The sequence below is a fragment of the Corythoichthys intestinalis genome, chromosome 10 (genome assembly GCF_030265065.1).
Source record: "Corythoichthys intestinalis isolate RoL2023-P3 chromosome 10, ASM3026506v1, whole genome shotgun sequence".
In the NCBI taxonomy this organism is placed as follows: Eukaryota; Metazoa; Chordata; class Actinopteri; order Syngnathiformes; family Syngnathidae; genus Corythoichthys; species Corythoichthys intestinalis.
Genome location: NC_080404.1, coordinates 23,888,311 through 23,900,585, shown reverse-complemented (window position 1 = coordinate 23,900,585; position 12,275 = coordinate 23,888,311). Strand labels below are relative to the sequence as shown.

At 42.0% G+C, this 12,275-nt stretch overlaps 1 protein-coding gene across 1 annotated transcript; it reads right to left on the bottom strand.

Moving 5' to 3' along the window:
• Window positions 1–550: 550 nt before the first annotated feature.
• LOC130923001 (polyunsaturated fatty acid 5-lipoxygenase-like) lies at window positions 551–9,092 on the bottom strand. Its single transcript, XM_057848353.1, has 14 exons — window positions 8,929–9,092; window positions 6,189–6,387; window positions 6,042–6,123; window positions 5,849–5,971; window positions 5,543–5,649; window positions 5,301–5,473; window positions 5,040–5,186; window positions 4,768–4,971; window positions 4,612–4,698; window positions 3,897–4,075; window positions 3,711–3,832; window positions 3,540–3,640; window positions 3,252–3,422; window positions 551–3,181 (listed from the first exon to the last, which is right to left on the bottom strand). The coding sequence occupies exons 1-14, from the start codon at window positions 9,076–9,078 to the stop codon at window positions 3,002–3,004; spliced, it is 2,025 nt and encodes a 674-aa protein (XP_057704336.1). The 5' UTR covers window positions 9,079–9,092; the 3' UTR covers window positions 551–3,001.
• Between the last annotated feature and the right edge of the window lie 3,183 nt (window positions 9,093–12,275).

The following is a 12,275-nucleotide window of genomic DNA, read 5'->3' as shown; positions in this document are numbered from 1 at the left end:
ATACATGGCAGAGCCAAATATTGCACGAAATGCAGAGCCACTCCAGTATTGGAAGAGCCAAAGATCTTCCTATGCACATCTGTTTGAACTCGCAAAGGAATTCCTGTGCACACCGGCATCCTCTGTTCCACGCGAGCGTGTATTTTCAGGAGAAATTGCAAGCAAGAAATTGGGATTTTCACATTACTTTATGTTCACATTATTCAAAGATGTGGAATAATACAAAATGAATGCAAAGATTTAAATGATTTTAATGAACATACTAGGTCGTCAAATCAGTGTCAGTCTGTCAAGTGGGTTGCCTGTAGGATTTTTTTATGTCCAGCAAGTGTCAGTATTCAATGACACCGTACCAACACTGTGTGTCAATGTGTCGACATGCTTCACGAGGCCTCACGGACCCGTCACTACTCTCAGCACCTTGCTTCGCTGCCTTTTTCTCGCGCAAACGCCCACTTCTCCTTCTACGCTTAACTAGTAAGCATGTCATATTGTAGGGGACAGCGGCCCCTTGGGGATGCCGGTAACAACTGGTTGGCTGGTTACTTCCGCTAGCTGTTTGTGCATTATGCCTCGAAAGTGTTGTGTCTCACAACAAGTGTCAAATGCCACTAAGAGACAAAAAATGAAAATTCATGGAAAACAGGGCAATGGATCACATAGGCATCTTTTATATTTGTAATGTTTGTGAACAAGACAAAATCTAAGAGTTGCCTGTTCTGACTTTGAAGGTTAAAACAGCCCACTCAGTCCTGTGAGAGACCTGCACTGAGAATCACACCTGTTCCCCTTTTCTTGTTGCTGGGGTGTGTGTGTGTGATATGTTTACATAAGATGATCCTGCTGGACAGTTGTTATTACTGTTGCACTTATTTTCAAGTTTTGATATTTTCTACAATGCATTTATTTTTTTAGTTAACTGATTAAGAAGAATGGTAGTTGTAGGATTTTAATGTATGTCCATGTTGTTTTCTTTGGAGTAAAATTACAGCTCTGTTGGAAATAAAACTTCGGATGTGCATCATTAATCTTGGTGTGGCACACTGATTCACAAGAAAATTTGAAAGTGGCACTCCACACCAAAAAGGTTGCTGACCCCTGTTCTTTATTACATGATCCATTCTATAACATCTTTCACATCAAACATGTTTATATGAACTGATTGAAGTGAACTTTTTCATTCCCCAAAAACATAGCAACATACCAACATTTTTTTTTTTTTTTAACATTTTTTTCACCTATATAAGAATGTAATGGTATACAAACTAACTTTGAAATGCCTTTTTCCTGCTGTACTGAACCGTGACTTGTGTGTGCCGTCACACCCCTAATATATAGATATATTTTTCAATATATTGGTGAGGCTCTGAAACTCTTGGTAAGATAAAACAAAAACATTATTATTATTATTATTATTATATTGTAGCATCGGCAAGTACACCCACTACTGACAAAAATAATGCTGTTAGTAATGCCGTTATACTCTAACGCCGTTATTAACAACACTGATGGCGAGTAGATGTCCAATACATTTGAAGTGGAGAGGGTGGCAGCAAATGTTTGTTCATTTGCTGCCAACCCTCCTACTTCAAATGGATTGGAAGTTTAGCGCAGCCAATGAGTTGTTAATGGATTTCCTTAGTCTGAAAGGGCAGGTGAAGACTTAAATTTATGGGCATTTTACTTTGTCAAATTGTATTGAATGCATCATTCGCTGTCTCAAAACTCACATTACCAAAAAGTTTTTTTTTTATTGGCCACGTAGTTTTTGAGTTAATGCCATAGCAACACCTTAGCAACGAGGGACGCGCCTTGCTGCCGGCAGCTACCTGATGACGTCAATTCCCGAACTCCTCGACAGCACTCCAATACGAAAGTATAGCACCATGCTATTCTCACCATTTATTGCAAACATTTTTTGGGTTTTACTCGCGAGATTCCTTATGCCATCTCGATGTGTAGCGATGAATTGCTCACACGAAGGCTCGAGGCCAAAAAAAACTTCTGCTAGGATTTGGACATCTTTTTGTGAGAGTGGAGCGGAAGAACTTCTCCACGGCTCTTCGATCGCATCTTCGTTTTAAACATTTCTGCAACGACAGCTTTGAAAGCCTAAGATGATACAACCTTGGTTTTTCAAAGACGTAAGTAGACCCTTACTGGCTTTTCTGATTCTAAAATTTGATGCAATTTTCACTATAATAGGAGGGCAAAACCAACTGCCTGTTCCTTGAAGTGCGACCTGTTTTTTTTTTTTTTTTGTTGCTTGCCTGTCATTAGACAGCTGACAGGTTGTCTACTCATGTCAATTTGATACGTTTATTACTTGAGCGCAACCTGTTTTTTTGTTGCTGTTGCTTGCCTGTCATTAGGTTTGTCTATTCATGTCAATTTCATATATAGATCTAGTAATAAATGTAACGACTTGTCTGTTTATTCGATTAATGATAATTATATCACAGAATGACATGGGAAACAAAGGTTAAGTGAGAAATTACGATGCTAGACATAGGCCTTTCGCCAAGTGTCGAGCTGCCAACCGGCGTCATTACCAACGTCTGCTGTGTCGAGTAAATCATTGTCATCTGATGCCTCAGGCTCAAACGGAATTAATGGTGGATGATCTTTCCTGGTAGCCTTTGCCATCGTTAGCGTCACGAGACAGCGATCCTGAAGGTTACTTACGGAGGAAATATCACTGATATCGCTGCTGCTGCTGCTAGGCTCGCTGGGGATAGTCTTCTGTTGCGTTCGGGAATTTACATCACATTTCCGGGTTTGGTAATGCAGTAATGACGAAGTGCTAAAAATTTTTTTTTTAAATATCCTTGCAGTTACACGTTAGAAATTACATGTTTTTTTTCGACGAAATTGTCCAAAGTTTATATTTGTAAAATTACACCAAAATCCAAAAAGCTCTTCACCTGCCCTTTAAGTGTTGCAGGTGTTGTAGTGTGTGCTCAATTCAAAAAGTTTATTTTTAACAACGACAGCCACTAAGTTAAATAGCGACACTGTTGGGTATCTTATCAGGCGACATGTTGCAGTAAGGGAATTTCAGTTGGCAGTTCCTCGCCTTGATGTCGCAGCTGATCTCTTTCAGAGTCTTCCGGAACTTCTCCATAGAAGCTTTCACCGTTTTTTCCAGGAAGTGCTCATCAGGGTACATTCCCAAGTAGAGCTGTAAGTACAGAAAGGAAAATGCGCAAGTGGTGGCAAGTTCTTCACATACCGACGCATCAAGGAGGTACCTCGTTCTTCTGGAACTGGCTGAGTGCCCAGACAGCCCCCAGGTGCCAGCTGGAGCGTCCTCGATCCGGAAGACTCTCCATGATGAGGGTTATATCCGCAGAACCTTTCCGATCGGGCGGGGGCTTCCGCATGGTTGATGGAGCATTGGGAATCCAGGAATACCAGTCGTACTTTGCAAACGGAGAGAGATTTGACATTTAAGCAATTCTACTGAAAAGTAGATGTATTTTAAAATCTCCATGTTGATGATGAAATACTTGGACTGAAATCTCTAATCTGTAGCGTACTTGTCCGAAGTTGACTGCTGCATGTTGGGCCGAAGCCGTGAACACGATGACGGTCAAATATTCGATCAGTTCCTCGCGGGATTTAAGCGACTCGGGGAACTCTGCGAAGAAGGTTAGCGTGTCAACAGATTGCTATTGTGTACGATGTCTCGCAAACATTGGGTTACCCACCACATTGATGGAAGTCTCTCATACCATAGTCACGTACGTCTTTGACAAAAGCCTGAATTTCTTCGTCTACCTGCACTGTTTCATCGCTACTGTAGTAGATGTCGATCACGTCGGACACAAAGCTGCAGGAGCAAAAGCCAAGTCAAGAATGCGCAAGAAATCTTTGTTCCTTCAAATTGTGTTCACCTCTTAGTGGCCTCCCACACTTTGTTGCCGTCGTCTCTGTAGAAGTAGGAGGGCAGCTCCTGCTTGCTGTCCACACCCCGAGCTTTGATCTCATCCGGGAAGCAGAGAGACCTGAAGGTCAGGGTCTTCATGACTTTCTGAATCAATTGGACGTGACCGCCTCCACCTGTGGCATTTGCCTTCATATGGGGGAAAGAAGGAGATTCTTGGGATGTTTTCAAAAGTAATAGCAGCTAACCCTTATTTCTCTTCTCTTCAGTTTCCCTAACTTGAAGCTGTGTCAACCTTGGATCTTGTGCCTGGTACTAGGTCTTCAAAGACCCCTACGAGACCTTCAGAGTCAGGCAAGAATAGCCTTACAAGCCTCTGAGACTGAGCACTGGCATACCCTCACATTTTTAGAATTTGATCCTGCCTCTTTGGTCTTTGAGCTGCTGCCCCTGGTCTCTGAGGGCACGAGGCATGGCCAGTTCCTGTCAGGCCTTTGGATGTTACCTCAGACAGATAGTTTTCAATTAACTCTTTCGGTCAAAGTATGAAGCCCTGAAAGGCAAATTCTGCAGTCTCTCTGTACCAACTGTATCTCCATTGCAGCAAAGTGTGCTCTCTCCCATAATCATCAGAGACTACGTCGCCACTAAATTTTCTTACCAGAACTTACTTTTCTAAGGCTATCCTCAGGCAAACAACAACCAAGTTAGTTTAAGGAACTCACCTTATCAAAGAGACCCCGCTCACAGATAAGCTCCTCTCTGGCCTTGGTGTTAATGGCGATGGTGAAACGGATGTGTGGAATGAGTAGCTGTGAAGAAGCACATCGGCTGCTAGATATGCCAGTCCTCCATTCAAAATAATGAGCAAGAGTTTTCACCTTGAAGACGGGGTGGACAGCAGGGAGCTGTCTGAACATGGCGATAGCAAACATCTCAGAAATCAGATGTGTTCTGAGCAAGTGCGTGACCGTCTGGTGGTGCTGGAAGTCGGATGAACGCACCCAGATCTTTGCCAACAGCCAGTCGTGCTCACTGTCTGTAGGCAGGAAGATGGGGTTGTCCTCACCTGGAGTTTGACCCAACTGTGACGCGAGGAGAGAAATGACGGTAAAAGTAGCGCAACACTTGCTCATCTTCAAAACAAGAATACCTGAATTGCTATTGGCAAGATTTCGTTCTGTGTGTTCTTGTACAGAAGACAGATGGGAGCGGTCATGTATTGTGGGGTCAGGGCGTCTGTATCGTTTGCTTTGACGCCATCTAACACGTCATAGTCCACTATGTAGATGTTACCGGCCTGGATCAATCAAAGAAGCACGGGACACAAAAGGTTAGGTAGCTTTGTGCCAAAGACCAGGCAGACCTAGACTTGCCCATAATGTCAAGATTTTGGGAATAAAACCAAGTCTACCTTCACTTCCTGTTCAAGGGTCAATTCCCTCTCCAGACTGACGGCCACCATTTCATTGGTGACGGGAAACTTGTCAGGAATTTTGCTGATCTTTTGGATGAGGACAGGATTGCAGCCGTTCAAGAACTGGTAGCTGAACAGGAAATCCTCTTTCCAGTGTTGCATCACATACTCTGGAGCCCAATTGAAGGAAAATTTGAAATTTCAAGTGTGAAAGATTCAACAAAATATCAGAGGCTGACCTGAGCTAGTGTTTTTGATCCTCCTGAAGATCTTTTTAAAATCATCGAAGTCCTTCCAGGATGACTGGAACTTGTGTATGAAGTGGTTCAAGAATAGGTTCTGGATTCTGCAACGTTCATCATCAATTCACTGTAACACCTTTCGATTGGCTGAGGACCCATCTGTGAACTAAAATGTTTGTGAACCACGCTAGCGCGGTTATGTTACTTCTGGAAAAGGGAGTGTGCAGTTTCAGTTTTCCAGGTGAGTGTTATGCACTAGCTGTCAGGATATTTCAGCTTCAGGCAATTCGATGCGATACATACGCTTTGTTGTAGTTCAGCACGAAATCCACTGATTTTTCACTGTCAAACTGAACGTCCCGGGGCAAATCTCGGTGTCTCTTTGCATCAATGCTCATAGGAAATCCTGGCTGCCACTCCATCCATCTTCAAGGTATGAAAGCAAGTTAGAGTGCGTGGTTCTCGCTAACTGACTGAGCAATGAGATTGAGCATACCTGAAAGCTTTGCGTCTTATTTCCAGCTCATTTTCTCTGTGTTGCTTGAGCAGGTTCGTCTTATCATCCTGAGGCAATCGAGCTACCGACCCAAAGAAATGTGTAATAGAAGAATTAACCAAAATCTGCCATTTTTTTTTTACTTACCTCGCCCATCCCGCAGTACAACTTCCTTGTCATCCACCAGCCAGCGATAGCATGGAAATTCCATGTTGTCTCCGCCTGGAGTCCTCACCGAGACGTACCTACAGTACCAGTCGTCCTTTGCTAAGTACTTTTTCTTCTCCAGCTTCACCAACATAATCTCACCCAGGGCCTCCTCCACAGTTATCGGGTAGGAATCCACCTGTGAGCAAAGATGTCAAGGTTTGCAGTGGCATTCATAAGTTTTGTTCCTCTAAAAACTGCTCAATTAACTCATGCTGTATATATGATACTTTTTTTCCCTTTGGAATGACTTGAAAATCACTGATTTACAGTGGGGCAAATAAGTATTTAGTCAACCACCAATTGTGCAAGTTCTCCTCCTTTAAAAGATTAAAAAGGCCTGTAATTGTCAACATGGGTAAACCTCAACCATGAGAGAAAGAATGTGGGGGAAAAAAAGAAAATCACATTGTTTTTTAAAGAATTTATTTCCAAATTAGAGTGGAAAATAAGTATTTGGTCACCTACAAACAAGCAAGATCTCTGGCTGTCAAAGAGGTGTAACTTCTTCTAACGAGGTCTAACGGGGCTCCACTCGTTACCTGTATAAATGGCACCTGTTTTAACTCATTATCAGTACGAAGGACACCTGTCCACAACTTCAGTCAGTCACACTCCAAACTCCACTATGGCCAAGACCAAAGAGCTGTCGAAGGACACCAGAGACAAAATTGTAGACCTGCACCAGGCTGGGATGACTGAATCTGCAATTGGTAAAATGCTTGGTGTAAAGAAATCAACTGTGGGAGCAATTATTAGAAAATGGAAGACATACAAGACCACTGATAATCTCCCTCGATCTGGGGCTCCATGCAAAATGTCAAACGTCAAAATGATAACAAGAACGGTGAGCAAAAATCCCAGAACCACCTGGGGGGACCTGGTCAATGACCTACAAGGAGGGCTGGGACCACAGTAAAAAAGGCTACTATCAGTAACACTATGTGCCGCCAGGGCCTCAAATCCTCCACTGCCAGACGTGTCTCCCTGCTGAAGCCAGTACACGTCCAGGCCCGTCTGAGGTTTGCTAGAGAGCATTTGGATGATCCAGAAGAGGACTGGGAGAATGTGTTATGGTCAGATGAAACCAAAATAGAACTTTTTGGTTGAAACGCTGGTTCTCGTGTTTGGAGGAGAAAGAATACTGAATTGCATCCGAAGAACACCATATCCACTGTGAAGCATGGGGGTGGAAACATCATGCTTTGGGGCTGTTTTTCTCCAAAGGGACCAGGACGACTGATCTTTGTAAAGGAAAGAATGAATGGGGCCATGTATCAAGAGATTTTGAGTGAAAATCTTCCATCAGCAAAAGCATTGAAGATGAGACGTGGCTTGGTCTTTAAGCATGACAGTGATCCCAAACACACTGCCAGGGCAACAAAGGAGTGGCTTTGTAAGAAGCATTTCAAGGTCCTAGAGTGGCCTAGCCAGTCTCCAGATCTCAACCCCATAGAAAATCTGTGGAGGGAGTTGAAAGTCCGTGTTGCTCAACGACAGCCCCAAAACATCACTGCTCTAGAGGAGATCTGCATGGAGGAATGGGCCAAAATACCAGCAACAGTGTGTGAGAAGCTTGTGAAAAGTTACAGAAAATGTTTGGCCTCCGTTATTGCCAACAAAGGGTACATTACAATGTATTGAGATGAACTTTTGGTATTGACCAAGTACTTATTTTCCACCATGATTTGCATATAAATTATTTAAAAATCAGACAATGTGAGTTTCTGTTTTTTATATTGTTTTTTATATTCTGTCTCTTATGGTTGAGGTTTACCCATGTTGACGATTACAGGCCTCTCTAATATTTTCAAGTGGGAGAACTTGCACAATTAGTGGTTGAATAAATACTTATTCGCCCCACTGTATATATTTTACATATTTGGCGAACATTGACGGCGCTAAACATCCAATCCATTTTGCCTGGGAGAGGAACAATGAGCATTCTGTCATTCTCCCAACATGGATTAGACTTTTACCTCTGTCAATGGTAAGTATATTAGGGCTACCGTGATCATTGACGAATCGAATAGCAAATGAATCGTCATATACGGTATTTTGATAGTCATTCAGAGACATTGTTGATCTCAAAATGGTCTAAATCCATTTTGTTGGACCCCCGTAACTTATTCTCAGCCATTGACTTGAATAGACATCAAATCCATTGATTTGATTGAATCCAACTGATTTCTGGACGATGGAAATTTCACATATTTACTTCCACAGGCCACACAAAATGATGTGATGGCCCCTGAGCCACATGTTTGATACCCCAACCAAACCCATAGCAACACATCTGTTTCCCTCAGGACAGTGACTGAGTGACCTTACAAAAAAGACAAAAAAGACCAGGGACTCATTTGACCCCAGAGTGATAAAATGACTTTGGCCATTGAGAGTTTCAGTCCAAACAGTGCAAAACTTGAAAGAACCTGAACCAATCAATGTTCAATTCCACAAAAACTGCTTCAAAGTTGTTTGCTTTTTTTTTTCTATATAAAAGCGTAGGAGGGGATTTGCGAGGCCTGTCCGCATACCTCCTTCAGGCAATACTTTGGAGCGTAACATGACACCGACTTGCATTTTTGTTTTTACATCTGCAGAGGTTTCCTCGCAGTCAAAATGATTTTACTGCTGAAAAACATAAATATGATCAAAATATGGATCAAATGTCACTTACCGATCCTCTTTCAAAGTCATCGTGCTGAGGTTTTTCCAATCGAGTCCTCTGACTAAACCCCTCGGTGCCCACCAGCGTTATGGAGATGTAGTTATCGGTCCCCGCCCGGCCTTGCGTCCCTGTGGCGACGGTCACCGTGTACGATGGCATCGCTGTCAACGATTGAAAAGTCCAAAGAGAAGTGAACGCAGAAGTGGGAGTTTCTCTGAGATGATAGTCTCCTCCTCTGCACCCCTTCAATGCTGCATTTGGCACCGGAAGGCACTTTCTTGCTCACAATGTACTAGAATGCATTCACAGCAGTATTAATCGCGCTTTATACAGCCAATGCCACAAAATGTAACAGTCCTAACTGCGAGCTGTTCTGCTCTGTCAGGCTAAGGAAAGTGATAAAAAGTACCAATTTTAACTGCATCTGGTGATAAGTTTGAAAGTAAAGCAATGGTAGCTTATAGTCGATAATGTTAACAAAATAAACCTGTCTCAGTTCTCTGCCATTGCACTGAATTGAGTTACATTTTTGTTATTGTTTGTTAAAACTTCATTTCAGGTTTGTGCTTTTTGTTAGGTTTGTAAAAAACTATGGGAAGTATTGATAGGGAAATGTTGTATCCGGATATGATATTTGAATGCAGAAGTATCAATACTCAGTTATTTGTTTTTGTACGACCACAGGTCACCAGAATTCTGTTTTCAGATTTTAATAGAGGTTATGTTCGCATTTTCCTTGTTGATGTGAACGTTTGTTTTAATGATGTATCTGAAATGGTGTCAATGGAAATGTAGTATCGAGTTGAACATTTTAGTACCAGGACAATGCTACTTCATGTAAGACAATAAATAGCTCATCATAACACATCAGATCATAGTTATGATTTCAAAATTCATGTCAATTAAACTCTTTGGCTTCCATGAGAGTGCTACTAGACGTCCGTTCTACTTGACGTCCGTTCATTCGCTGCCACCCTCCACTTCCAATGTATTGTACGTAGGTCTACTAGTGATAAACTCATTTAAATTCTCAGGAAAGGATGATTGGAAGGAACAAAACTGGACGTCTAGCATCGCCAACGGCGCTGAAACTGGATTATTCAATCCCAGCCATCCCAGTTCAAATGGATTGGATTTGATAAACTCATTTCAGTTCACAGCGAAAGGATGAAAAGAGCCACATGATTGGACGTCTATAACCATCAATGACAATCATACATGATCATTCAATGCTAGCCATCCTAGAGCAAATGATTTCGACATCTATCGCTGTCAATAGCAGTCAGTGAGTTGGTTGTTTATCAAACATGTTCAGTGAAAATTTCGAATCGATGCTGTCATCTATTCATGACTAAAACATGAGTAGAACGCAGCTGTTTAAAAAAAAAAAAAAAAAAAAAAACAGTTCGAATACTGTATTGGATAGTTTGCATACCACTAGAGGGAGCCAACTCCCAATATTTTGTTGCCTGGTACACCAGACTCACCGCTTTTCCAGCTATAGACCCTACTCACGTGACGTCACAGCCACGCCCCCGCGCCATGTTGTCCGTATACTCGTCATGTTAATGCATTAGCGCTTCGTAAATTCCTTCTATTATGGCGTGTTTTTCTGCTCGTTAACATTAATAATCAAAATGGTGAAGTCGTGTGTGGCGGTCGGTTGCAAAAACAGAGAAGATAGACGGAGAGACTTGAAGTTTTACCGTATTCCGAGAGACCCGGAGAGGGGAGCGAGATTGACTGCTGCAATTCGACGAGAAAACTGGGCTCCAAACGACGACCACAGATTATGTAGTAGTCATTTTATATCTGGTAAGATGCATTTAATATATATTTAGAGGGTTTTGGGCTGACAACCACAATTAAGATCATTGCTAGGCTAATCGCCAACAACATACACTCAGACGTTGTGAACGAACTACCTGAAAATATATAATTATAAGGGGATAATCAGACAGTTGTCATACAATTAATTTAAAATTTCACTATTGAGGTCAAAAGCCAAAAAATAAATTCAACTAGGGACAATCTGGAGTAGTGCTATCGCACTTCATATTTATTACATATTATATATGTATGTAGTGAGAGTGCTATCGCTAAACCATATAAACATTAAAAGCCCTAGCTCCATTGACAAATGACATGAAATACATTAGACTTGACAGTGGATGTTAGCAAGAACGAAAGATTTTGAATTGAAAATTTCGTAACTCACCTTCCCGAGCACAAGATTCTTGCCGAATTTTCGTGTACGAGGACCTGTTTCACCCAACCAGCAACGTAGCATTTATAAGCCTCCAAGCTCTTAAAGTTTTTCAAATTTTCGTGAGAATAGGCTGATTTTGTGTGGACAAGATAGTTGTAAATATCAGGGTCAGGCAAAGACGGCGAAGACAGCGGGTCGAAAAACATCGATTTAGGCATCAAATATGGATCTGGCGAATGGATAAACTGAAGCTTTTCCATGTAACGCCTTTTATGCAACGCATCCAATGAGTTTACAGCGTCAGATAACACCGGGGCTTCCATGAATTGCTCTATAACTTGCACGACTAATTGAAAACAATGAGAATAGGTCTAAAAAATACGGACAATATGGCGGCCGGATACAGCGACGCGTCATTTTGTGACGTAGGTGAGTAGGGTCTATAGACCCCACTCACATGACGTCACAACCACGCCTCCGCGCCATATTGTCCGTCAGGTCGTCGTGTTTACGCATTACCGCTACGTAAATTCCTCCTATTATGGTGTGTTTTTCTGCTCGTTAACATTAATAATCATAATGGTGAAAGTGTGTGTGGCGGTTGGTTGCAGTAACAGAGAAGATAGATGGAGAGACTTGAAATTCTACCGTATTCCGAAAGACCCGGAGTGGAGAGCGAGATGGACTGCTGCAATTCGACGAGAAAACTGGGCATCAAACGATCACCACAGATTATGTAGTAGTCGTTTTATATCTGGTAAGATGCATTTAATATATATTTAGAGGGTTTTGGGCTGACAACCACAATTAAGATCATTGCGAGGCTAATCCCCGACAGCATACGGTTTCAAATTCAAGATGCTTATTTCTTCCACCATCATTATATTTTGAATAATATTTAGCTGGTACCAAGTGAAAGAAGCTGGCCTCGTCTACGGATCATCAGTTAAACAGGTGTGTCCAAACCTTTTGCAAAGGGGGCCAGATTTAGTGGGGTAAAAATGCGGGGGGCTACCTTGGCTGATTTACATAGAACAATATATTTAAACAAATTTTAGCAAGCCCTTCTGTGTGTCACATTTGCTTTATTATTTTTTTTAATTCATAATGTCAACAATCTCGTCTTTGTGGCGTTCTCTTTTGACAC

Excerpts from the sequence above, each read along its gene's own strand:
- LOC130923001 (XM_057848353.1), bottom strand. The coding sequence starts at position 9,078 with ATGCCATCGTACACGGTGACCGTCGCCACAGGGACGCAAGGCCGGGCG. Across the intron at positions 5,187-5,300 it reads CCCTTGAACAGGAAGTGAAG|GCCGGTAACATCTACATAGT; the intron begins GTAGACTTGGTT and ends TGATTGATCCAG. Across the intron at positions 3,182-3,251 it reads GCCAGTTCCAGAAGAACGAG|CTCTACTTGGGAATGTACCC; the intron begins GTACCTCCTTGA and ends CTGTACTTACAG.